The sequence below is a fragment of the Gallinula chloropus genome (assembly GCF_964237585.1).
Source record: "Gallinula chloropus genome assembly, chromosome: 16".
NCBI lineage: Eukaryota > Metazoa > Chordata > Aves > Gruiformes > Rallidae > Gallinula > Gallinula chloropus.
The window spans coordinates 6,192,858-6,220,516 of record NC_140101.1 but is presented as its reverse complement, the minus strand read 5'-3'; the positions used below and the strand labels follow the sequence as shown (position 1 = coordinate 6,220,516).

General features: G+C 39.9%; 2 protein-coding genes across 4 annotated transcripts; both read left to right on the top strand.

Moving 5' to 3' along the window:
• Positions 1-4,793: 4,793 nt before the first annotated feature.
• Positions 4,794-17,658, top strand: SPO11 (SPO11 initiator of meiotic double strand breaks; the record flags this gene model as incomplete). The annotated part of the gene is given in 14 exon segments (XM_084271409.1): positions 4,794-4,891; positions 7,271-7,296; positions 7,299-7,425; positions 10,154-10,242; positions 10,814-10,880; positions 11,085-11,193; positions 11,777-11,863; positions 12,758-12,794; positions 13,017-13,126; positions 14,143-14,242; positions 15,189-15,226; positions 16,590-16,666; positions 16,870-16,981; positions 17,513-17,658. Coding segments are annotated over 14 exon segments (1,197 nt in total). The 3' UTR covers positions 17,633-17,658.
• Positions 17,659-18,850: 1,192 nt separating this feature from the next.
• On the top strand, positions 18,851-27,313 carry RAE1 (ribonucleic acid export 1). Of its 3 annotated transcripts, none has more exons than XM_084271463.1 (13): positions 18,851-18,922; positions 19,470-19,566; positions 19,711-19,815; positions 20,643-20,735; positions 21,176-21,262; positions 22,253-22,339; positions 22,594-22,665; positions 23,234-23,341; positions 23,672-23,778; positions 23,866-23,941; positions 24,442-24,636; positions 26,058-26,143; positions 27,050-27,313. In XM_084271463.1, coding segments are annotated over exons 2-13 (1,107 nt in total). In that variant the 5' UTR covers positions 18,851-18,922; positions 19,470-19,476; the 3' UTR covers positions 27,051-27,313. The 3 variants fall into 3 exon arrangements, with proteins under 3 accessions (XP_084127589.1, XP_084127588.1, XP_084127587.1); XM_084271462.1 differs by having other exon boundaries at positions 26,720-27,313; XM_084271461.1 differs by having other exon boundaries at positions 26,058-27,313.
• Positions 27,314-27,659: the final 346 nt, after the last annotated feature.

Below are 27,659 nucleotides of genomic sequence, written 5' to 3'. Positions count from 1 at the left end.
GGGCCTTGACAGCACTGGTATAACATTCATTTAAATGAAAGAACAGATCTTGGCTCAAGCATTTTTAATGTACAGCAGCTGGCATTTTTGGATTTAAGGAGCAAAATCACACCTGAGTTTTCATGCTTTCTAGGATTTTGCCAACAAAAGGAAAGCAAAAACTAAACAAGAAATGTTACCTTTTGAAAGCCAGAAGAAATCGTGCAGCTGTTTCCACGCCTGCTATGTTCAAGCTATCACATGAGTGTGGAACAGAAGACATTCATGCTTTTCCAGTTATGTTGTAGCACAAATGTCTTCCATTTGTTTGTTTCAACATATTTTCCCTTTAACACATTTTTTTAATCAGAATTTTTCCTAATAACATGTTTATTCAATGTTCAGTTAAAACCAGATTTGGATTTTTATAAGTATATAGATGTTTACAAATCAACTCATTAGATATTATTACCACGTTTGCGGTATGCCATGTAAGTCCTCCTGACCTGAGCACTTACCACTAGTGCTGAGTGGGTTCGCTCAGGTTTTTACCATACAGACAATACGAGCAGCAGATTTCTGGGAGCTGCCAGAGAGTGGCAGGAACTGTCTGTAACTCACCCATAGCTCCCTTGCCTTGTTTATTTAGCTGCTATAGAAGCACTTCAGCTGAGATTTTAATTTGATGCCCATTCTTAGCAATGAAAAATGGGGTAGTAGGTCAGTGATAGGTGTTTATCTCTTTTAGAATAGATAGGCATTAGGTGCAGAGAGTGGTGCCATGTATTTGGCTGATCTCTCTTACTGTCCAGCCGTCATGGGATTTTTGTATAGAAGATAGCAGAGAAAGAGTTTAACATTTTGTCCATAATATAGACAATTATATTTACTATTTGTATGTAACAGACCTGTAGATTCTTCAAAAGCAAGACAATATCTTTGTTTTATTTATGTTTAGGATTGAGAAGTGGTAGAACTGGGCAAGCTCAACTTCTTAGCATGTAAAAATTGTGTCTTCAGATGTTCAGTCACACAATGCTGCCTGTTTGCAGCTTAATAATTGTCACTGAACTAGAGTGCATGTGGCTAAACTGAGGAAAGGTATTCTTTAATTTACTTTGTTTTTCTTTGTCCCAAATACCTGTCTTGCCCTGCCACCCAAAATACATTACTGCCTGTAAAAGCATTAGAAGATGTTGGATCTGAAAATCAGCATGGCAGAGGTTAGGTGAAAGTTACTTTTCCTTTTAAGAAAGGGCTGTTGGAGTTTATTTCTGGCTGAAAGATAAAACACAAAAAGAAGAGATGGTAACAAAGAGCCACTTCCTCTTACGGTGGTGATTCGGCTCACCGCAGAATAAATGTTTTACAGGTGTTTCTCACTCCAGAGCTGCGTAAACTGAAAATGTGTATTAGTTTTGGTTGGTTTGCTGTTTTTATTAACCAAGCAAGTGAGTTGGAAGGAGATACCCATTTGAAGTTGTCAGCTGTCATCAGTGAATGACTTTTCGTCTCCTGTTTCTCTGGGTTTTGCTCATTGGAAGAAGATCAGTAACTTTTAATGTAACTGGCAGGTGATAGATCTGGCTCCTGTTTCCTTCTTGCTTATTCCCAGTAAAATCTGTTGGCTCACAAAATGTCTGTCCTTCCAAGGATTGTTCAGATCACAACCAAGAAAGCCAGAAAGAAATGGAAGCGTGCTGGACTACAGTAGCCATCTTCCAAGAAGCTCTTAGATAGCTAGTGGGGTTTCCTCCCTCCCTGCTCTCACTATAGCTTCTAAGCCTCCATCTAGCTCCTCAGCACTCCCAGCTTGCCCACATGCTTCTGCTTACACTGAATCACTACCTTTTACAGACATCTCCCTTTCTTTTCCAGGCTTGAGTGAAAGACTGGATTTCAGGTGCTATTTGACATTAACTGTAAATAAACGTATTCTGTCCGCTGATATGCCTGCCCATCTATTAAAAGAATTAAGGTCAGACCATTTGGTGAGAAATGCTTGCCACAGAAACAATTAAAACATCGTGTGAGAGGCTAGCTACATAGGAAAAGGGGAAAAAACCTTTGGATAAGGTTTGCAATGGAGAAAAATGATACATGTGCTCTTACATGTTTACATATAATTGACTCTATTGAGTCCGTTACATATGAGAAATCAGTAAAAAGCATTTTAACATCTTGGCACTAAAATAAACGTACATGTTTTTTTCTGAATAGCTTTTGTATTGTGTAGCATGTAGCAATAGCAGCAGTTTTTGATGGAGACAAATCAAGCAGGTACAGACGAACTTTGAAATTAGCCTCAGCTCATACAGACTTTTATAGCACAGCTTCCTCCAGAACTATCCTGACAAGAACATGATAGGAGGCAATCTTAAGAGAGCTGTTTGGTAACAGGGTATCTCTTAAAGCAAACAAACCTGAAGGTGTTTCATTACCTATCAGAACAGTTTTATCCAGAATTAGTGACATCACGGTGTTACATTTAACAGAAGCTTCCAAGAGGCAATCTTTTCTCGGGCATCTGTGGTGCCCTCTACTGCATGTCTTTGTAGAAGACTAAGACAAGCACTGAGCTCTAACTGCATCTCTTGCCTTGCTTTTCCCACATTTTTCTTTCCATCCCAACATGTAATTCATTATTTGGTTTTGTAATAATTTTCTTTCCAATGTATATAAAAATGAAGTCAGTACTTGATACTGAAGTAGATTTTTTTTAACTCAAGTAGAACTTAAAAGGAAGAAGGGAACAGGAGGGAGGAGGAGAGAGATTTTAGAAAAATTAGCCTGTTAGTTCATTTATTGATTGTAGCTCATAAACTGGTCATTATGGATACCAATTTATGTGTTCATATATGTCTCTATAGATTTGCATATAAATGTACAATATTAAGGTTGAAGCACGGAATTTTTTGTCAATCTTGCTTATTTTTCAGTCTTTGTTAACTCTGGTATAAGCATTGAGTATTTTGGTCATGCTTTTTTATAGTTGCTGTTTGCTGCTATGAAGAAGAGACAAGTCATTAAAGCAGCTTACTACAAGTTGATGTGTATAGTTTTGTTTGCACTCTGTTGCTAGGGGCATATAATTTTCTCAGTTCTATATCAAACAAAAATCTGTTGATTTTGATGTTGAATTGCTGGAAAGAGCCACAGAGATTTTACATAAATATTTCCGGAGTGATCTCAAGGTACCCGAAGGCCAAAGACTTAAGATGAAAGATCTGAAAATTTCAGTTTATTAATTCCCTTTTCTTTTGCTTGCCTCTGTTAATTGAAGCATCTTATGTTCATCTCATCATAGCCTGAGGTTTTCCTTGAATAAATCAATGCACGCATTTTTTAATTACCTACCCAAGCTGGATTTGGGCTTCTCAATCTTATGAGTACTGAGGAAGAAAGATTCAGGGGTAGTAGCTCATGGAACAGCAGGAGAAACCAGCTGCATCCAACACTTTAAACACTACGTCATCTAACTTGCTAACAAGTCTAAGCATTGCAACGTTTGAAATGCTATTGGCGGTGAGCTAGATGGAGCGCAGTGTCCAATATTACTGACTGCCATGTGTAAATATGATGTTATCAAGAGTGGGATTTACAAAATTTTCTCTAGAAAGGACAAGCCTCAAGACATTTATCTCCTAAGTAATTGCTGGCACTCTCAGACCGACCATTATCAGGCATTCAATTACAATGAGGTAGTTAGGAGTTGAAAATACACTTTGGCACATCATATCTGCCAAGGTAAGAGCCATTTAAATTCCTAGGATTTACTTTTTTTCAACAGTGAAGGAGCCTTGATCTCTGTACTCAAAACCCTCTGAAGACATCAAGCATGGAGTTCTGCTCTGGGAGTGCAGGGGGACTGTTTGGCAATGAAGAGGCACTGGCTGTGCACTGGTGCACTCTTCTGGCCTTCACCAGGTCTTCCAGAAGTGAGTTTTTAATGGTGTATTGAGAATGATTTGAAAACATGTACCAAGTCTATTGCAAAGCTTCAGAATGCTGAATTTCAATGACAAAAATAATGCTAAATCTTTAATGTCAAAGGAATTTGCATTGTTTTGGGGAAGGAAGCTGATTTGTCAACATGCAGCTGCACAGAAGGTTTCAGCTTTTTCAGCTTTCTTGCAGCTGCAGAGAACACTCAGGAAAAGACGTCTGATACTAAGGGAAAAAATATTTCCTGGTTATTCAGAAGGATGAGAGAAATATTGATGAGGCTTTTAAGAAATATCGATGAGGCTTTTTTTCAGTGACCCCAGATCCGGGTGCTATGAAGTTTGTGCTTAAATATGTGGTCAGAGAGTTGTGAGGTGGGGCTCCCAGGAGAGGACGGGGTCAGTGAGGAAAGGCGGAAAAAGGTTCCTGTCAGGGTGGGAGGGGCCATTTCCTGTCAGTTAGCAAGAACAGGCAAAGCCATTGGTCAGTCAGGAAGGGCGGAAGAAGGTTCCTGTCAGGGTGGGCAGGGCCGTCTCCTGTCAGTTAGCAAGAGCAGGCAAAGCCATTGGTTAGTTGGGAAGAGCGGGAAAAGACAGGAAGGGCGGGAAAAGCCCTCAGTCAGGAAGGGCGGGGCCAGCTCCTGTCCGTTGAAAAGGGCGGGAAACACCCTTGGTCAGTCAGTCACGAAGGCGGGAAAATCTTGACTTTGGTTTCTACAAAAATCCTCTGGGGGTTTATTTCTCTCTGGGCCTATGGTTTTACCTCAGGCTGTGGGACTTAAGTCCAGCATGCAGAACAGCCTTTGCTAATCTCCTTTTAACATGGCTGCATCCCTTCCAGAGAAGTTGGATTGGTCTGCGCAAACCTTCATGGAGGACCACGGTGCATGTTCCACTGAAATACCAGCTGGGGACAATGCCAGCCTCAGGGAAACAAGTCTATCTGGTCAGAAGAGCCATGTCCCTAGGTAAAAGATGCGGAAAGTAGCACCCATGCTCTCCTGTGTTAATACTTGAGTACGCAGTGGACCATTGCACCTCATGGGCTTGTGCAAAAGCAAAAAGCATACTCCTCTACTAAAACATTCTACCCTACAAAAACACAGGGGAGAAGGGGCTCTCACAGTGCAAAAAGCATCTCCATTGCTTCAGACCTCTTCAAAAAATCTGTAGGTACAGATGGAAATACAAAAAATCATGACGAAAGAAATACACTGAAATTCACTAACAAAAAAAATCGTAATTTCTTTGAAGATTTTCCATACAGTATATCAGCCTCAGAGGTAAAACAGACAGGGAGCATCTTAAAAGTATTTTAAAAGGAAAAGGATGATGATGATAGTAATAATAATGATGGTGATGACTTGAAGATTCCTGGTCTTTGTGGCAGGGTATGGGAACATCATGGCTTTAGTGATATACAGTTCTGAGGTTTGGAGTGTGTTGGGTTAATACTCTAGATGTGCTTGAAAGTTTGCTGCAGAATTTGATAGTTCAGGTTTCTGTGCCAATCCCAATTTCCCAATTTGTTGGTCAACAGATGTTGTAAGTGCGGCAAAATAGGAGGAGGACATCAAGTGTCTGTGTACCCCTTACTGATATTCTGCCTCTTCCTACGGAGATTAACAGAATTTTAATAAGAAAACATACATTACTGGCCAAGTATGCCTACTTAAAATTCACTCTTGTTTAGTTAGCAGGGAAATCTGAGCAGAGACTGGGTAGGCACTGTGTATCTCATAGGTTTGCCTGATCATTTCTCACAGGTTGCAGCATGAGTAGACACTTCCTTCTGTACAGCACAAGAAATTATCTTCAACATTAACAGCATAAATGCTATGCTATCTATTTGTTCTTTCGTCCATCTGCCCATACATATTTTTATTGTCTTCAACGCTCTAATTTTTGTTATGTTGGAAGTCTGCACCATAGTCAGCTTTTCTTACCTATATTCCTCTTACTAGTTGCTGCATTATACATGCGGCTCACCAGCCAACCATTTCCTCTGTGATTAACAGAATTTCTATTTTGCATATGGCAACGAGGTGTGGGATTTTAATTAGGAGGAAGAGAGTATGAGTATGAAAGATAGGGAATCCTGGACTTGGTTGTGAAACTATTACACAGTAGAAATTAATCTATATAATGGCTGCGTGACCAAGCCTCCTTGTATTACCAGCACTGCAAATGCTTTGCTGTTTTACCTTTGTAAAGCCATTAATCTCTGCATGTCCAAGTTTGTTCATCTGAAAACCAGAAAAAAAATTACATTATGTTTGTTGAACACTTTTTTAATATCATTGGATAAAAAAAAATGTTAATGATAGTAGCAGGGTTTTTAAAATGTTGATAATATAATAGCATGTTAAAATAAAGGGTCAATACTTTGTAGAAATCGCTTTTAGAAAATTGTAATCTAGTTTCAGCAGAATGAAATGTAAGTGGAAGCTGAGTTACAAATCAGAAGCAGCGTATTCAGCTGATAGAAGAGAGCTTTAATGACACTTCTCTATTGTTTGAGGAGACCTATAACTAGGCTTTAAAAGAATTCTTGCTGATTTTATACCAGTGGGATAATTAATTTTGTGTGGTGTGCACTGGTATTGACTCATCTTAGTGTATTATTTAATGAAAAAATTGGACTTTGATGATAAAACCTTGAGCTAAAGTAAGTTTCATCTATTCTTCTAATTCCTACCTAAATTATGGTGGCATATAGTACACTTGTAATTTTAAAGACAGCTGAAATGTTGGAGCTAGTATGCTTATGAAAATAAAAAGCATCTGTCATAACAAACCAGCATGCAGTTTTGCTGTAGGGGATATGCTGCAAGGCTACTTGGTCTTTTTAGGTGAAAGATACAGATTCTGTTATTTTCACAGTGCATCTGTTGAGACTGAGCCTTCATATAGTTAAAACCCTTAACAGTTTGCTCAGGGCAGCAGATCAAAAGTTTAACATGCAATGGTACAACAGGAAGTATTTGTACTCTTGAACATTTTTTAAATTTACAGCATTTAAAAACAACTGAGCCCAAATCATAGCCAAAACCAATATTACATCATTTATAGTAAAACATTAATCACAAAACCACCAGTTGGTCTAAAAGTTCAGCTGGAGAAAAATTTGATGGTTTCAGGATTGAATAGAAATGTACTTTTGATTGTGTCCTCAGTCATGCATCTGGAATGGAAAGTTAAAGATTTTAGGGAAACTGAGCAAAGCAAAATTAAAAAACAAAAGAGTTCCTTCACATTTTTGAAACAAGTATGTCCTTGAAGCAATTTTCAATTCCATGATTTTTGTAGGAGTGGGGATAGATGATCAAAACTCAAAGTAGAACTAGATTTTGTCATATGAAATGTATCATTAATGTCTTTGTTTCAGTTCTGAAGTTCTTGAAGCAATAGAAAATGTTATTCATGATGTACTTAAAAGCCTGGCCCAAAAACAAGCACCTGTTCTCACAGTGGCTAAGAGATCAGATTGGAGGAACATACAGTAAGTAACATATATTTTAAAGTCATTCCTTATCTTAATACAAATGCCATGAATACACATTTGATTCTGTAACTTCCACAAAAGTTAATCTTACTTAATTCTGTATGTATTAGAATCAATAAATAATTTTTCTGCTTAAAAAGTAATGGACAAATGAAAAGTAATGCTTAGTAACCACTAAGAACAGGCATCATGTATTAAGTAACAGCAGACCATAGCATAAAGAGGAATGTAAAACTACTGTACATGGGGTTAGAAAGGAAAGGGAAGTCTTATAAACAATCATTTCTGGGAAGCAGTAGAAACAAGAAATGATAAGCTGTGTTTGAGTAAAATTAAATCTGTTTTAGGCTGGAAACAATTATTAGTGATTTCATCCTCCAATGCCTTTTCTGTGCTCCCTCTTTTATTTTTCTCTGTTTTTTCCCCATGGTATCTTATTTCTTAAAATGATAAACCTATCTTTGTGTTCTTCAGAGAAGATGCATCTCACTTCTTGCTGGTTTATTTTTTGCGTCCGTATTGTGTTCTACGTTCGTTATCAGCCAAGTAAAGCAAGCCAAGTTTCTAATACCTTATTTAAATTTCAGATCTCAGGCCATCTTCTCTAGAGGGGATCAGAGAAAAAGCAACCTGTCCTCCTTTATATAACACACTTTGTGATTCATAGGATTTGCTTGTGCAACAGTATTTTTCCAAAGAGCTGCTTTGAACTGAAAATACCTGAAACTGAGAGATTAACTCCTTTCCATGAGACAGAAGCAAAAGGATAAAGGAAGGCACAAATTCTTTCTTGCCTTGTAATAGCTTTGGACATCAGCAGGCTAAAGGCTATTTAGATTGATGAGATTGTAGAAGTGCTCGTAAATGGACGAACTACTAATATTTGGGTTTGAGAAAGCGTTGCAAACCTTCCATGCATAACATTTTGGTGGAATACTCATTTAATAAGAAAAATAAATTTCTGTCAATCAAAAAACCTGAGGGGCCTGAATATAATCAGTTAACTGAAAGGCTCGCATGTTCCAGGGAATGTAATGGTTTGTTTCCTGATAGTTTGACAAAAATGTTTCACTCACATGTCTGTAAAATTAAAATACTGTAACAAAGTTTTGCAATTTTGGCAATCTTTGGGGAAATGGAATTCCAGGCTAGAAAAACAATTGTGAGATGTTATTTGCCATCAGAACACTTAGATGGGGGAAATGTTTAAATTAAAACAAGTTCACATCACAGTATGTTAAAAATAAGGCCCATCAATCACATTAAAAAAGCTGAACTATTATTTATGGTGGAGAATTGTAATCTCAGGTTTGCATTTCCACCGAATAGTGACCTATATCTTACTTCAACAGACTCCTTTAAGAAGACTAAAATAAAAATAGTCAAATTAAACCCCCCAGAATGCCAAAATATAGCATGAATGGAAGAAAATATAGTCAGTGGGACATCGTTTTTTCTTATTTTAGGCAACCTTTTCATACCTAAGCTACACAGCTGGAATCTGCTGGGCAGGAACTAGTAGAACAAGAGAATGATTTCATGTTTGAAATGTTCCTTGTAAACACGTGTAGATGCCCAGAGAGGTATTTACTGGAGAATGATGTCAATCAGTGAGAATGCCAGGCCTGAAGCAGTACAGTCAGTTTCCATTGGCCAGCTGTATCCTTCCAGAAAAAAAAAAAAAAAGAATAGAAAAGAATAAAGGAAAAAAAAGAAAAGATTTTATAGAAAACTCCTCTGTTGGGGCAAACACAACCCTAAGAACTGCTGTATGTCCCATCTAACGTCAGTTTGCTGTTGCCTTTATGAAATATCTGTGGGAGCTAAAGGCAACATAAAGGATCAGATCCTTGTGCATACTGTTTTCTGAAAGGAGCCTCCCTTACCAAACCTGAGAGAGCAATCCACCCAGCTGCTGCTTACCATTTTCCTCCAGATGGAGCATTCAGGTGGAAAGCACAAATGACTTTTAAAACGTTGTGGCACAAAGGCCAGGAAGTTACTTTAAAGCTGTCAGGCAGATGCTATTCCACGGTCTGTTCCTGCCGTCACTTCACACATGTGCACAGCGGTGTGTTCTGCCACCCAAAGGATGCATGGAGCAAAACCTCCGACAAAGAAAGTTAGAAATGCTATGTGGTTTTAGATAAAAATTACAGCCATTTTGACTCTGAAATGAAAAAGGAATGTTTTACAGACGGGACTGTCGTATCGTAAGGCACTAAAATAATTTAAAGGAAAATAATGGTGTCATTAAGGAAATAATGGATTCTTTTGGTGAAACGTGCACCTTCAGACATGAAATGGTAAAGCACGGAATGCTAGAGCTCATTCAGATTAAACAACTGTTAAGAGAGTAAGAGGACTGTATGTATAAAATACTTTTCTTGTCTCTGCTTATCTCTGGAAATTTACCTATTTTAGGGTTAAATTCACTCTTGAAGCATCTTCCTGAGAAATTCTTTCATATTTTGAAGTCAATGATCACACAGGGGTAGTTCAATAGTGTTTTGAACAGGTCATTTTGGCAGATGACTACTGCCTGCCTTTCTCCTTCAGCCACTCCAACTGCAACCAAGTTGATGGTTTCTGTATTGAGTCCAAAAATAGCACAAACATACTTGGTGATAGGAAAGGGGTCTGAGTTTGATTTACCTTGCAAAGAACAACTTACATTTACTCAGCACATTTAAAGTTTTATTCTATTTATTTGCAATGTGTCCAGATTTAAGGATTCTGTAGGACTACAGATGGTACCACATTATACTACACGGCAAATTAGAAGCGATTGCCCTAGATCAGCACACAAATTCGGTAAGTTAAGAGTCCAAAAGCAGAATTTGTTCAAAAGTTTAAAAAAACCCAAACCACACTGTGATTCATAATTGTATGGCTAATATATCCTGATATTATGACCAGCCCTTCAGCTATTAAGCCCTTCTCTATTAAATTATAGTGAGTGACAGTGAAATTAATGTGGGATTCTTACAAAATCTTAAAGTTCCTACTATCCCTGAGTGAATGTTAGCTGAAGGATGTTCATGTAAAAACATCACCCTTCTTCAAAAAGCTAGCTAGTAAAGGAATCTTGGAATATGAACAATACACTAATTTCTTTTTCTAACCCAATCATTTAATTTCTTGGCCGGGACAACAGGGCATACATTCCTTCCTATAACTCCATCATCTTTTTTTCTAATTATGCTAGAAATCATGGCACCTACTGACTAGTAGCAGTCAGTAGTTTCTCTGTATTTTCACAGCACATTAAAATGCATGTTTCAAAGGGTTTTTTATGAGACACAAATATGGGTCAATGTGAAGACAAATTATTATGTATGCATTTCTGAAAACGGATAAAATATTTTTAAATGTATCTTTTCAGCTCTGATGCTCAAAATACTATCTATGATCTATAAGATGGTGCAGAGCAATACTTACGCAACTAAAAGGTAACATACTATATTTCTCTAATTTAACATACAGTTGTATTTTATGTTATTGTGAAAAGCAGTCTGTGGGATGCATACCTGTAGATAATGGATTGTATGTAAAATGCTTTACGTTGCTGTGATTATCTATGCTCTCTTTAAAATTCTCCCATGCCTACAGCCATTCAGTATTATAATCACAAATACAATATTTTGTCTTGATAGAGATATATATTATTCAGATACACTTCTGTTTGGTAGACAAAGTGTTGTGGACAATATAATCAGTGACATTTCCTGCATGCTTAAGATACCTCGGAGAAGTCTACATATAGTAAGTGGCTTGTTACAAATGTTTTTGTCATTATTTCCAAACCGTATAGATTCAACTGGAATTTGAAATGCAAATAAAAGTAGTATGTACTTAAAACAAAAAGTTTCATTTGTGCAAATGAAACGTAACTATAGTGTATCATAGCCCTCAAAAGGTTTCTTTCTGCAAAGAAAACTCACAGAGTTTGCTTGCTCCAAAGAGTTTGGGACAAACTGTCAACTAAAATCCCTGCTACTCCCTAGGGAAGGCAGTGCTTAAATTGCAGAGTGTGAGACATTTGTGTAGCAATTTGTACTCAAATGATTTGGTAACTTGGGGGTTAAATGACAATTTAAAGTAACTCAGAGATATAACAACTTTTCAGATTTACTTGTATCTCATGTCATACAAGAATTAATTTACTGTAAATATGCCTTTATATCCATGATGACAACAAACACTGCTTAGTGTTTAAAAGGTCAATGTCAGTCAATAACTACTTGTTACTGGTCAGAATTCTTTTCAGAGGTTTGACTGTGCAATATAGTAATGTAACAGCATGTAACTTCCAATTTACAGTATACAACCTAATATTTTTTTTCAGCTGTCTACATCTAAAGGTTTTGTTGCTGGTAATTTAAGTTACACTGAGGAAGATGGTACAATAGTGAATTGTACCTGCGGTGCAACAGTATGTATTATAAAGCAGTAACAGTAATTCATAGCATCTACTTTTGCCTGACATTCTGCACTTCTTATAGCTCGGGTCACTGTATACGTTTGCTTGCTGACTGTTGTCACAATTTCCTGTGTTCCTTGTAAACCTAAGTTAGCAATTTCAAAATGGAAAGATAACCTCAGCGGCCCACTACACTTTGTTTTTCAGCAGAGTGTAATGACCCCTCTTAATGCTCTTCTGAATCTCCTCATATTTTCTTTTTGTTGAGTTTTTCCACCCCAGCACCAAAGTTGATTTTGCAGTCAGAAGTAAAAGCAGACTGCACACTTCAATATGTGTGTGTATATATATATACACACATACACTCTTTTGCCAAGTTCCTGTTTTCTCATCTACATGCTTGCCAGATTGAGCCAAATCTAATAAGAGACATAAAGTAAACATCAGTATGTCTTCAAGTTGATACTCCAAATTAGTTAGAAAATCAAGTTATAAGTTAATAAATTATTTAATGGTCTTCCAAAAAGAATACTTATTAGCCTGTATTAAGTTTGCAATCTTCACGTCAAGCTGACTTTTTCTCTGGCTAAGACAGGTAAAAAATTAATCAGGACATTGTTATCTCAGTAATGCCCATATGATGAAAAGTCTTCTGTGATAGTAGCACAAACGCATTTGAAAAGCACCTTGTTATAAGAGGAGGACTCCTGCACAACCATACAATACAGCAGGATATGAATGGTTGAATACACTTATAAAGAGGTGAAAATGTCACAACCGATCTTGTATACAGAAGATGAATGGTTGTTTCAGGATGTAATTGTGTCCTTCATTACCTAATGTGGTTATTTTAAAATATGTAATTTTCTCTATTTAAAATTATTAATATCACTTTTGTTGTTTTAGGCAGTCACTGTGCCATCTAATGTTCAAGGAATTAAAAGTATCCTTTGAGCAAGAACTCTCACTGTAGACTGAAAAAATAAAGTAAAAACAAAGAATATTCCAAGCTAAACAATGTTCCGGTAATTTTTTCTTTGCTTGTTGGCTCTGAAATTGAGTCATGAACACTGCTTTTGGCTCCAGAACAGGTAGTTTAAAGTATTTAGTTTTAATTGATTGGTATGATGGATCATTTTACATGCAGTTAGCCTTAACAGAAAAGATTTAATCTCACATGCCAAATTCATGTTAATTGTAGAAAAAGATGCGACTTTTCAGAGACTTCTGGATGATGACTTCTGCAATAAACTGTCCCCATGTATAATGATTACGGTATGCATCTTATGCTTAATTTCATCTAGCTAGATCATAGAATCACAGAATCATAGAATGGCATGGGTTGGAAGGGACCCCAAGGATCATAGAGCTCCAACCCCCCTGCCACAGGCAGGGACACCAACCTCCAGCCTGGAGATGTAAGAATTTAAATACTTTAGCATTGTAGGAGTGCTCAAACACGGTCAGAAGAACATAATAAAATTAAAATTAAGCATGTCTAATGAGATACATATATATACATATCAGTTTATTATCCTGGTAGAAATACAAAATACACATTCTAAACACATATTTCCTTCAAAGAGCTTCTTAGACCTTGGTAGCTTAACAACATCATGTGCTGCAGCCAAGTAGCTGCCTCGGCCTCAGAAAACCTTCGCTGTTGAGTAACTCTTTGTCCTTCAGGATCCTCAGGTTAGCAAACCCAAATGAAACCGAATTGGTTGGTTTTGGATTGTAGTGAAGGAGCCACAGAGCCTGGACAATTAATAGGAATCAGTAACAGGAATATGCATACCTATTTGTTCTGGGAGAGAATTGGTCCCACAATAAGGGAAAAGCATGTCCCATCCCTAAGACTATGCTGCATTACAGTCAGTCATAGCAAGAACTTGTTTTGTATTGTTTTGCTACTGCCATTGTTATTTTTGTGAAGAAAAAAAAAAAAAGTGGCTCATTGTACATGAGTTTATACAGATCTGAGGGCACATCTATACATCAACTTCCAGACCTTGCAAGTTAGTTAAGTCCTTGAAGACAGCGATATATGAATCGCCTACAGTGCCTGCAACCCAGGACATCTGCTGTGCTGCTCCCCGGCCTGTTCCTCCTTCCCTCCCCACAGCGCTAAAATAGAGGCATACAACTTTCCCTGCAAAACAGCTGCTGGAGAAGTATTTCTGCCTATCTGTTGTTTGTTTGCTTGCTTTAAATGACAACTGTAAACACATATGTAGCTAAATGTGATCTTAATTAATTTTAAACTCTCTGCTTGCATTTTATGTCCTTAGGGAAGAGGTGTACCAGACCTTGATACTCGACTTTTGGTCAGAAAGCTGTGGGATACTTTTCAAATTCCTATTTTCACCCTTATGGATGCAGATCCACACGGTAAATTTGTAGAGGTTCCATGATGTAAAAGGAAAGCCAAATTTATTTAGAATGTCTTTTTTTTGCTTTTAAGGGAAGCTACTCAGAGCAGAGAGACCCAACACAGTCAGAAGGTTCCTGATTTATGCAGAATATATCTAGGAGTAAGGAAGGAATTTAACTGAAAATCAGTACAGGCTTCAAATCCCCACTGACTATACCCTTACCTCCTGTGCTGATTTGTTGTGCTTTGAGATAATAAGAATCTTACTTTGTACTTAAACCCCATTTTAAAAAATATAATCCATAGCTCAGAATAGAGCTAGATTTTGAAAGTACCTGTGGGCAAAAAAATCAGCATAAGGGGAATGGAATTTATGATCCATTGCATGAGTCCACTGGGACTTAATGGGAGTTAGGCACTTGACCCCTTCTAGAAGTCTTAGGCAGTCCTAGCTATATATTTATAGAGTTAAATACTGCTGGAAATGCTGCTCTGTCAAGAATTCCAGCTGTGGGCTATACTATCCCTTTTGTAAAACAAAAGGAAATAAGAGGAACTTTGGTAAATGTTGCTCAGTTTGGTCTAAAGCAAAATTTAAAACTACATCACGATCCTTAGGCCAGCCAGCCAGGAAGAAAATAGTATGTTTGAGCAGACTCTTTTATTGGGATTTGACTAGTTCATATATACTGATGTTAATAATTCAGGACTCGTGTCTATAGTTTACAGGCTAGAAACAACAAATTTCCCTCATTTCATGAGGGATTCTGCAGATGTGAATGGGTACACCTTTGAATTCAGACTCTGAATCCACATACACAAAACGTAGAAAACCGTAAAGAACCTCACTAATCATAAAGCTGTAACTGACAGACAATAAAATTGAATCCTTAATGCAGTTGTCTTCAACATGCCCAGTGTGCAGGTAAACAGACACTTGACATTTGGTATTCTGCAACCTAGGTGTAGAAATAATGTGCATCTACAAATACGGATCTGCGGTGAGTATAATTTTTGTACTTCAAATACATTGTTTTTTAGCCCAGCCTTGAATGTATGAACTGTTACAGCCTTTGTTGGAGTGGTTGCTGCCTTTTATAATTTCATTTCAACACAAAGACACAGCTTTTAGGCCTTGTGTGTCTACAGAAATGGCTTCTTCCTGCAACAAAAAGAAACCAGATAATAATGACAGGTGTTTCGTTTCACTGTATTCCAATTTTCCCCTGCCGCACAGGCAGTTTTCAGAAGTCTGAGCAGAAAAGTGGTCTCCAGTTTCCTTTGTTTCTGCCTTTGAAGAGAAATGAAGGCTGGAGGGCCCTGGGGAGGAGGAGAACATAACTTGTGAGATAAGTGACTCTCTGCAAAATCATGTTATGTTGGTAACATTTTGGTTTGGGGTGACAATTCACTTATGGGTTACGCATGTTAGTGTGGAACATTGTGGAAGAACTGTCAGACATCACTGGTGTCATGGTTCAAATACATGTCACAACATCTGCCTAAAGGACATCCCAGGAGACAGAACTCCTCTGAGTTTTCAGGTAAGCTCTCATGCTTTCAGCTCTTCTACAGGTGTGTGAACTGACAAAACATCATCTTCTGGGGTTAAGTGAAACTGTCAGATCCCCTTGAAAGTTTATTTTGTTCAATTGCAGAGCAACAAGTGTATCAAATGAAACTAGAGTATGTCCAGTGTATTACAAACACTGCAGGTATTCCTTTATACAGCAGGTATCTGAACAGAGATACTCTGCAGTAGGGTGCTGCAGGTGACATGTTCTCATGGACTCCAAAAGCAACCTGACAAAAATCAAGTATTATACCAGCACTTCTGGCCCGAAAGCTGGAGTCACATCCTGTTGGGAGCAGCGGGTGCTCTGTCAAGTGTCATTAAATGCTTATTTGTTTTTATCCTCTTCCCTAAGATACTGCCTGCAGCCATGATACTGGACCAGATGAACCTTAGTTTGGACTATATACAAAGTGGTACTTTCCAGCAGATAACAACAGAAATTTCCAGATAGGATTGGCATTGTTTCCCTGGCTTAATTTTTTTTTTAATTTTGTTTGTTTATTTTTGCAATCAGACTCATATTGGCTGTAAACCCCCCCAAACTATTCAGACTAGCCCAGCCTAAAGAATCTGTCACGGGCTGAAGGGGGCAAGTCTTAGTGAAGGAACAGTTTCTGGGAAAGGGGCAGGGTAAATTTCTGTTGTACTGTTTTCTCCTCTACCATTCTGATAGTGAAAATACTGAACTATCTTTATAGTAAGGTCTGACTGTGACCTTGAAAGGCATATATCTGAAATAATTTAAACTGAAAGTCACTGAATGTTATAGCTGATCTTTCTTATTTTAGTCAATGTCTTTTGAGGCCCATCATCTCACTGTTCCATCTATAAAGTGGCTTGGTCTCCTTCCATCTGATCTTCAGAGGTTAGTTGTTTCCCCCCCAAAGGAACAGAAGTATTCCTGTTTCAGAGACAGGAAATGCATTCTGTCTTAATGCACAAAAAGACAACTGACACTTAAATCCATTATTCGTTTCATATATTATTTTGTCTTAATATAAAGGAATAAGTTGGAATAAGTATTTTTAAAATATGTGAGAAAACATAACCACTTCTCTTTCTTTTCAGATTAAATATACGCAGAGATGCCCTGATTCCATTTACAAAGCAAGATCAAAATAAGTTAGCAAGTATACAAAAGAGACCTTACATTGCTTGTCAGCCAGCATGGAAGAGAGAAGTATGTACAAACCTATAGTTATCTACTTCTTACACAGGGCAAAGCCTACAATCCTGTTCCTCTGTGATGACAAACTTATAGCCGCCTAATAGCCATTTGCTGTCCATGGGCTTTTTCTGCTTTCCTAAATATTACAGAATACACAGCGCCCTTACAAGTAGGGCAACGCTTACAGCAGCTCCATACTCAGCACTAGACCTCTAATCTCACCTGTAGGGTTTAAACCCTGTATCTCAATTCAGGCACGTGTTATGTGAAATGGTTAGAAGGGAACACAAGGTCCTGTGTACCTTCTCCTTCCTGTTCACACCCCCAAGCCATGTGTTACTGTGAGGTACACGCTAGGGAACACATACAGTAAAACGAATCACAGCTCAGGGATTTGCAGCGCCATTTCCAGAAGTTCTGACCTGGCAGTTCCACATATGCACCCAACCAACCAGTGTGATTCTTATTTAAATTATCCCCTAGCCCTTGCTCAGGCTGTTACCCCATCACACACTAATTTGTTCCTTTTTTCTTTCTTTTTAGCTGGAAATTATGGCAGCATCTAAACTGAAGGCTGAAATTCAAGTTTTAACTTCTCTTTCATCAGATTACCTTTCCAGAGTCTATTTACCAAACAAACTGCAGTTCGGTGGATGGCTGTGAATGGTTTCTCTTGATACTGATTTACTTTGTTGACTGCTCTTAGAAAAAAATGCTGAAGAGTATTCTTCAGTGTCTTGTTAGGTTTCTTCATCACTGTACTTAGATCGTTATCGTATTGTTTTTCTCTTTCAAACTGTAAGAGAAACTATGACTCTTTTACAGAACACTGTTGCTTCCATTCTGCTGCTTCTGCACGGTAACAACACCCCGTGCAATGGCACCTACATACAAAGATAACGAGAGGTGTTGTTTCTGGCCAGAAAACGTTAAGTTCTAAAGCGTATCATGGAATTGCTTTGCCTTGTCTTACAGCACAAACGCTGCTGTACCAACCTTTTTGTTTTTGAAGAGAGGAAGAGACCTTGTTAACTCACTGCGCATGCCTCCTTTAGGGAATTATTTTAGGTACAGCATGGTGGCGTTTTGTGCTTGCTGTAAATCCACACTGAAAAGTCAGAGGCAACTCTTCATTACCGTGTATCTCAAGCAGCTATGAGCATCCCAGCAACAAAATTGCTGTTTGTCTTCAGTGAACGAGTAAGCAAGCAGATGTTACTGATTAAGAATTTAATAAACTGCCCTGTTAACGATGCACATCGTAACGGAACGCCTGGTTCATTTTCTTTTATTTAGTTGGCTCTGAAACAGTAAAAAAGGAGCAGGAAACCATGGTGATTAAAGCGTACAATGAATTTTATGTGAGGAAACCAAACTGACTGCATAGAAAGTATGTCTAGGGCTGCTCTGTGCAACCAGGGGTGAGATGTCACGGGGAATGCTCTCGGTTCACCAGCCGTGGGGCGTTTCGCCGTGCTCCGGCAGTGCAGGTACCGCTGCACGGACAGCGCCGGCAGTGCCCAGGGCCGCAACTGGCGGGAACCGAGCTTCACAGGACTGCGTGTGCGCTCCGGCCCGCCCGGACTCCTTCAGGTCTGACAGCCTGCCCAGCCGCCGCCGCTCAGCTGGCCCCGGTCGCCCCGCACGGGGAAAAGAGAATCGAATTCGTTCTCTCTTCCAAGCGGCAGCGGCACCGAGGTCCCCAGCTGGCCACGGGCAGCGACGCCAAGCGCAGCTCCCAGGCGACAACCCAGCCCACGCGAGTTCAAACCCTCCTCCCGCCTGCCCTCCAACCCAGCCCCTGTCCGCCCAAGGCGCATGCGTTGTCCCCGCCCCACCGGCCGCGGCGCTTGCGCAGAGAGCTGCGGCCTGCCCCCTTGTCGTAACCGCCGCCGCGTTAGCTGGTGTGTCGTGTCGCCGGAGGCCGCGGGCTGGAGTGGGCCTGCCATACGGGTGAGCGAGGGTCGGCGCGGGGTCTGCGCTGTACTCCCGGGCGGCCCCGCCTCGCCCCGCCCAAGCCCCGCTCGCCCTCGGCCCCACTTAAACGCCCCCTGCTAGCCCCACGGACGAGCCGCTCCCCGTGCCGGCCGTTTCTGCCGGCAGGGAAGCGGGACCCCGGCGAAATGGCGCATCCTCGCCCGCCGCGCATCTCAGGCACCCCCCGAGCGGGCAATAGGCAGAGGCGAGGCCGGGGCGTGTGCTGGAGGGGACGTGCCCGCAGGCGGGCTGGGCCGGAGCGGGGCTCCCTGAGGCGGGTCTGCTGGTGGAGCTGGGTGCAGGGCAGGGGGAAGCGCTCAGCACCGCAGCCGGAGGGGGATCCTCGCCGCCGTGTCAGGGGTCCGGCAGCGGCGCCAAGGGCGGCTGGTGGGGGTTCTGTAGATCCCATGTGTTTGTATATGGCCGGGTGTCTCCTGGCGGGCTGAGGGGCTGTGGGGCAGCGCTACGGTGAGATACCGTAGGGATACTCCAGGGTCTCAGGGAGCTTTTTCCTCGTTGGCAGAACAAGGATGAGTCTCTTTGGGTCGACGTCAGGGTTTGGTACCGGAGGTACCAGCATGTTCGGCAGCACGACTGCAGATAACCACAATCCGATGAAGGTATGTGCTGTACCCCCATGGGACCCCCTCTGCTGCCGTTCGGTGTGTCAGCAATACCTGCTCATCACACTGTACGTGTAATAGGCTCTCAGCACACCATTTTCAAGTGTGGGTCATTTTTTCCCCCCCTTTTTCCCTTTACAGGATATAGAAGTAACATCCCCACCTGATGACAGCATATCTTGTTTAGCATTTAGTCCACCAACGTTGCCTGGTAATTTCCTCATTGCAGGATCATGGGCAAATGATGTAAGTACTCGTAGTCACACCTGCAGATGAATAAAGTGGGAGCAGTGGTGCCTAAACTGCAAAATGTGATCCTGGAAACCTGTGCTGGGGCACCTGAAAATCTTCCTCTTTGCAGAACTTAAAAATCCGTGTCTGGTGCCAAGGCACTAAGATGGGTATAACTGAGCTTCTTCAACTGTGAATTTCAGTTGTGATATTCAGATAAGCTGTTCCTCTGCCTGTGTGTTCTAAGCTTCAGCTCAGAATACGCAGTCAGTGTTTTCCCTGTTAGGTTTTTTTTATTACTTTGATCTTTCTTTTTCCTGGTTGGGTGGGTTTTAGCTTTGTTTCATTATTCAGTTGGGCTGACATAGTTAAGCTTTACGCAGTGAACATCACAAACACAGTAGCAAAGCATGCCTTTTGATAGTGTAGTCTCAAAAGTTCCTACAACCTTATGGGTGTTTCTTTAGACTGAAGGGCAGGATCTCAGCAGGCACAAACCTGGAGGGGAACACAAACGCGAGCACGTTGGTTTAACTGTTCTGTTTGGTGTGCTGGCCAGCAGCCTGCAGCAGGCAGCTTCTTCCAGCTGAGGGTTAAGGGTTCTCCAGGAGAGTACTGGGAGGTTATATGACCATAAGGCCCTTTGGAGGTGGGGTTGAGTTGTGGTGGTACAGATAAAAGGAATGTAATCAGTGAGAAAAAGCTTTTCCTAGTTGTGAAAAAAAGCTTTGTGTTTATAACGATGCTTTTCATTGGATAAACTAAGGCTGGGGTCTTGAAGAAAAGTCTTTTTAAATTCTCAGTGCTAATGTGTTGGTCTGTGTATGCTTCTCTTGTTACAGGTTCGCTGCTGGGAAGTTCAAGATAATGGACAGACAATTCCAAAGGCTCAGCAGATGCACACAGGGCCGGTACTAGATGGCTGCTGGAGTGATGTACGTTCCTATTTAAAAACAAATCAACAGTTTTTACCAAATTCCTAAGTGAATTGGCAGGTGGTTTCCAGACAGACACGAGTGTCACGTGTAGGAGCAGCCCCACGATTACTGTCCAGACTGATGTTACTGTAAATACATGCGAAGCGTGGCCTCGTAGAACACACTGGCATGTGCGTGAGAGGGTTAAAAGTGAGTTTAAAAGTAAGAGCATATTTGAAGCTTGATAATAGCTAGCACAGTTTTCTCTATTTATTACTGTTAGTTGTAAAAAATGTCAGTTTGCATGTTTCTTCACCTTACAGTCCCTGTGCACATGACGTTGATGTTATGCTATTACTAGAAGCAAATAAGACTTGACCATTTTCTGGTAGATACTGTGTGATAAAGCTGTTTAATGTCTTGGCCTTATTATTGTGGTGGGTTTTTTTTTTTTTTAGGATGGGAGTAAAGTATTTACTGCCTCTTGTGATAAAACTGCCAAAATGTGGGATCTCAACAGTAATCAAGCTATTCAGATTGCACAGGTAAGTAAGCAAGCCCCAAGCTGTTAGTTGTTCCTTTTTTTTTGTCCCTTTTCTATTTCTGTTAAAAGCTACCTTCATTAGCAAGTTAAGCTAATGTTTAGTGCTCCTGAAGTTGATAGTGCTGTATGAAGTAGAGGTTGTAGGGTGCTTTTTATATTTTTGAGATAAAGAAGTGCACATGAAGAGGGAGACTTGCAATTGACGTGATTTCAATAACCTGTGCAGCTGTCACCTATTTTACTTGTGAGAGCTCTTCCTATTGCTGCTGAAAGCTCAGTAAGTCACCTAGAGCTGCATTACAAGGGAAAAATAGATCATTGAATTTGCTTGCACAAACAAGCAAATTACTGCTCCAACAGTAACAAGGATTATAATTTACTTTCTCAATTTAAAGTGAATGTCTGTTCACACAATACGTACTTACTGTGACTAAAATGAGTTGCCAGTTAGATAATGTACAAGGAGAGTTAGTCCTTGTAATGGTTGCTTCCTGTATCTTAATTGAGGTGATAAAATTCATGTTCTCAGCCTTGCTTTTAAAATCTTGTTGGTGTAATTAATACAGGCTTCTGTAGCTCTTGTGAGAAGGAGCTGGGTTTTATATTCCTTTGTAATAAATAATGTACCATATTAAAATGTTGATTTTGAACATGGGGGATGATATCCTTTATCAATAAATAAGTCCTGCTGTTCATAATTTGTATTTCTGCTGTGACTGCCTTCCCATACAGGGTAACCTGATTGTAGTTCTTTTAGTGCTTTGTGTCAAGAACCTTTGTTTTTTTTAAATGTGGGTGATTTTATCTCACTAAACAACATGGTAAGGTCATGACCAACCATTACCCTAACTGCTGTGACTAAAACAATGGGTTGCTTTTCTTGAATAGATACAAAGTGTAAATGCACACAAAAAATGAGAAGCACAAACAGGAAATTTGGACTGTTACCTTAGTAAATGCATGTGTGTGTTTGTCTCTTTTTTTCCTTCAGCATGATGCTCCTGTGAAGACTATCCATTGGATTAAAGCACCCAATTATAGCTGTGTGATGACAGGGAGCTGGGATAAAACTTTAAAGGTAGGATTTTTACTTGAATAAATAGACACAATAAATGCACACTAGTAATCTCTGCATGAAAATATGCATGTGAAATGAAAATATTTTATGAAGCCCTAATAATAAAACTGGCCTCACTTCAGAGAGCTGCAAGTTTCTGACTGCAGACAAGAATGAAACAACGTGGTACCAATTACCTTCTCTTTACTAAAGTAATTCAATTGGCCCATCCTCAACTCCAAGTGTAAATTTGCTTGTTTCTCTGTTTCCATCAGTTCTGGGATACCCGTTCACCAACACCTATGATGACGTTGCAGCTCCCTGAGAGATGTTACTGTGCAGATGTGGTAAGCCATGATGTAGGGTAACCTGGCATCGGTTGTGTGAGTGGGACTGTGAGGAAACTCTGTCTTGGAGGCTTCTGTAGGCTAGCACGAAATACCTGCTGCTGGTATGGAATCATAGAGTAGTAGTACAACTCCTGGGTGATTTTAGCAGTAAAAGATAAATTCATCTTCTTGATCAGCCTCTGGAAAACAGTTATTTGCATCATACAACCTTATGTGTGATGTTAAAAGGATACACAAACCCAAATCAGCACAGGACTGACGTACCCTCATTTCTGGATTAATTTGTGTTACCACTATTGTGATTCACATTGGAAGGGTCAGCTAATAATCAGAATATTTTTGGTGTGTTTAATTTCTTGGTGGGGAAGAACTAATTTGTTCTGTTTGAAGATAAGTCTACAAATGAACTTTGTTCTTTCTCTTCTTCCCCTTCCTCTCCTTCTCTTTCCTCCAGAAAATAGCCTCAATTCCTTTAACTTCTTCAGGAGTTGCTGGGGAAATGGCAAATAGAATTCTCTGCCATGTTATTAATGCAAGCATTTCTTCACTTTACATTTTTGTCCAGGTTCATCCTATGGCTGCTGTGGCCACTGCAGAAAGGGGTTTGATAGTTTATCAGCTAGAGAATCAACCTTCTGAATTTAGACGAATAGAATCTCCTCTTAAACACCAGGTAAATTGTTATATATATGAAAAGGTTGTTGGAATTCCGGGCTTGCTATTTTTTGGTGAAGACAAACAGGGTTTCAAAACCAAAGTGCTTTCTCTTGGTATGACACGTGTCCTATTTGCCCTTGATCTATTGCTGACCTTCGTAGGCATTTAGAAATGTAAATACTGTGGGCCAAATTCTCAATAGAATTTGACCTATTTCTTGACCTTGGTTGTGGGTTTGCTTTACTCTGTGTTGATATGTTTGTGTCCCCACAGAAAACAAACAGCGTTCTTAAAATCTGACCCTCAGGCCTCTGTCTAAAATCCTTTGTATCTTTCTCACATTCAGCATCGCTGTGTTGCTATTTTTAAAGACAAAGTGAACAAACCTACAGGATTTGCCCTTGGAAGTATTGAAGGAAGAGTAGCTATTCATTATATCAACCCCCCAAATCCGTGAGTAGCATTTAATAAAATGTCCTTTATTTATTGCTCACTTTACAACAAGGAAAGTCAAAAGACTTTTGTTTTTTTTGTCCACAGTGCAAAAGATAATTTCACCTTTAAGTGTCATCGCTCCAATGGAACAAACACCTCAGCACCTCAGGATATCTATGCTGTGAGTATTGAGCATATGCCACTAGATCGTTTATGCTGGGCAGTATTCACTCTTAATGTAAAACTGGCTATGAATTGTTTGTTCTCTTTCACCTTCTATCTTGCCCAAAGTTAGCTTTGACATACCTTTAAAGACCTGGTTGTATGTGATGAGGTAAGAGTAGTTTTTGTACTTAATGTAAAACAAGCACCAGACCAATCTTACATTAAGTCATCTTGGTGGAGATGACACCTGTGAGTGTTGCTGGTAGTGAAGTAGTAATTAATGTCTTTGTGTAATGGGATTATGCGTTGAACTTTTAGGTACTACTGAAAAGATGCTGCTTTTCTTGGTGCTTCAGAGAGGGCGTTGTTTGGTTTTCTTCCAGACAACACACCCAATTTTGTTGTTTTTCTGAAAAAGAACTATATCTAGTTGAAAAAAACCTTACCTGTTTATTTACACTCTTAGGATACATGTGTTGGGAGTGTCCCCATGTGTGGTGTTTTATCGTTCTGCAGGTAAATGGGATCGCATTTCACCCTGTCCACGGTACTCTTGCAACAGTGGGATCTGATGGTAGATTCAGCTTTTGGGATAAAGATGCACGAACAAAGCTAAAAACATCAGAACAGCTGGACCAGCCCATATCTGCTTGTTGTTTCAACCACAACGGCAATATATTTGCCTATGCTTCCAGTTACGATTGGTCAAAGGTAAGAAAGGATTCGGCTCGTATTGATGCAGCTGACAGCTAAGAGTACCCTGTTCACATGAGGCTTTTGCTGTCTGTTTATAAATGGTAGCTGAGTCCAGTTCCAGAAGTGTGCAAGACACGTTACAGCAGTTGCTTCTGATGAGGTTTAACCCTGAAGTGGTGTGTTCGTTGGGTGTTGGTGGAGAGTGCTACACCACACTGTCTCGCAGATGTGGATGAGCAAACTGTAAATGACGTGGTTCAGAAGTTCCTCAGGTTGCTCCCACCCGTTCTGCCATGGGGAGTGTCGTGGGGTGATGTGGCACCCTCACAGGTTCCCACAAACCTCTCTGAAATGCACAGCTCTGCTGCTTTTGGAGATGAACTTTATAACTAGTCACTACTTTTTTAAAATGCTTAAATCAGCCTTAATTCATATAAAGGCAGGAGAATCGCAAACAATCGCGTGAGAATCGATACTTAATACTTTAAAGAGCAGGTAGCAAGGTTGAAATGTCACTGATGTTAATGGAGTAGCACCTTCCTTTAAAAGTATTCCTTGCTCATTCGAACTAGCGCTTTTACATTTGAGGAGAGCATTCCACGTGGTTTTGACTGAGGTGAGTGCAGAAGTCATGCAGATGAACTTGACTGCATGCCACAGAAAGAGGAAGATTTTGATTTACTGCGCTGTATCCAGTCTTCTGGGCTGCCCAAAGCCAGAGAACTTTGTGAGGCACTGGAGCAGGTGAATTCTGCTGGTCTGTGTGCTTGGGCACACTGGAATGGTAGAGATGTATCCCAGTATCTCTCAGATCTCTAAAACAGTATTAAATAGTAAAACCGATAGGTACTAATTGTCCTTTCTAGAACCATTTTTCTCGAGTGGAGCTGGCAATTTTCAAATTATGTGTTGGACTTCAATAGCTTTATTGGTGTTTGTTCTCCCTAGTTGGAATGCTTGTGTACTGAGTCAGTAATGCATGTGCAAACCATGGCAGTATGCAGAGTAGTTGATTTGCATCTGCAGGCCGGAGAGATGTTGTGCACTTGCCTGTAGAACTTGGGCTTCACTTGGAAAAAATGTGACAGTATTTTATTTAAACAATAGAAAATACAGAGTGAAACTGGGTGGGTGGCCATTAAAGTTTCTTTGCCTAGAATAACATTAAAAAAAGATATTGAGGTCCTATGCTGCATCTGTAAAGTAGAGCTTAGAGATGTGTGTGAATTTTACTTACATGCACAGTCCTGTAATTAATTGCTACAGTAAGCTGTTTCTAACCCTCCAGTGTTGCCCAATATCTGATCTTAAAATACTTCAAGATCAAGCATTAATAAACCGAATGAATGGAATATTCATATTCTACATTTTAAGGCTATGCTTACATTTCTTCTTTGGAGAGAGCAAATATGGATGTGGGGTTTTTTTCTTTTTAGGGTCATGAATTTTATAATCCACAAAAGAAAAACTACATTTTCCTGCGAAATGCAGCAGAAGAGCTAAAGCCTAGGAATAAGAAGTAGTGAGTATGAGTCTGACTTGTGTTACTCTGCTGTTTCTCTGCCATTCCTGCCTCTGCTCCACTGCTCTTCTGCCATTTGTGCCCTATTGTGCCACGGTTCAGTCAACTTTGGATCGCTGACATTTAGCAGGGACTGTAAAAATGACGTTAAATGTATTCTGACTTGCAAGAGAACATTTTTTCACATTAAATATTCTGCTACATGTGAGAAAGGGTAATATTCCTGTGACATAACCGCTGTTCCGCAGCAATAATGAAATGGCAGCAAAATCTATGTCTGGGGTAAATATTCCTGCTAGGAAGTGCGGCCATTTGTACCTATGGATTTATTTTATTAGTCCTACATTAAAGTATGTTCAATATAATAGTTCTGGGGAGGTTGTATAAATACTGTATTTTTTGTAAGTACTTGAAGAATTGTGAGTAATTCTTCTCTGAGGTGGCTTGTTACTACTTACTATTCAGGGGTTCTTTTATTGCTTTCTGATCTCTTAAAATGGAAATACTGTCTGCTGTGTGCCAGGAAGAAATGCCCTGCAAAGTGGTTTTCCCTGATGTTTTGGATTAATTTGGTAGGTATGTAAGTGGCCAACAGCAGTGACAGAAAATCGAGACAGAAGACAGGCACAGCACAAACTACTTTACATCTGTCTCTCACTCCAGCAACGGACATGACTGAGCCAATGATCCTCGTGCTTTTTCTAGTCCAAAGGAGAAACTGTCAGTCGTGCCAAGTGGTCTCTAGTTCAGTACTATGAGCAAACCATCAGAGGGTTTGTTTTGTTCATGACCAAACCCATGCGTGCACAATACTCGTGGCCTAAACAGCTTTAAAACTGACACCTTTTAGGGTTTAAAAAGTTGGATCTTTTTCATCTCTCTTAATATGTTTTTGTCCCTTAACAGGGAGTTCTGGACTGACAAACAAAAAGCACTCGTTTTTGTATTAACTAGAAAATAGTGCTGGTGAGTTTCGTCCTGATCAAAAATGCTTTGAAACAAAACAAGTGGGTCTGACTTGAATCTACCGCTGTCAACTGGCTAGTTAAGAGTTGTATACATGCCAAAGTTTCCTTTTCAGAAGTGAATGCTTATGATTCCTGTTTAACTGTTGTTTGATATTGACAAAATAAAAGCGGGGGAGGAGCATGTATTGAAATACCTGTCATACTGTACAAATTCTCTGTAAAACTGTATGTTGTAACACTTATGGTTATGGATTCATGCTACGTTTCAAATAAAATTTGTACTAAATGTTTTTTCTATATCCAGAAGTTTGTTACAGTAGCACAGGCAGGGTGCTGTGCGTGCACTTTGCTTCTAAAAGCAGCTGCTTGTCCTTCCACTGTAATTCAGATGCCTTTGCTGCAGGTAAAGTACTTTTCCTCCAGCTGCTTGAGCTGGGAATCTAATGTTTTTTTTCCAGTTGCTTTTTCATTACGAGTGAATCCTGGGGTTTTGCAACAGAGAAATACAAGGACTAGTGGGGAAGGACTTTCATATTAGGAGAATGAGC

Excerpts from the sequence above, each read along its gene's own strand:
- RAE1 (XM_084271463.1), top strand. The coding sequence starts at position 19,477 with ATGAGTCTCTTTGGGTCGACGTCAGGGTTTGGTACCGGAGGTACCAGC. Across the intron at positions 19,816-20,642 it reads CAGGATCATGGGCAAATGAT|GTTCGCTGCTGGGAAGTTCA; the intron begins GTAAGTACTCGT and ends CTCTTGTTACAG. Across the intron at positions 23,779-23,865 it reads TATATCAACCCCCCAAATCC|TGCAAAAGATAATTTCACCT; the intron begins GTGAGTAGCATT and ends TTTTGTCCACAG.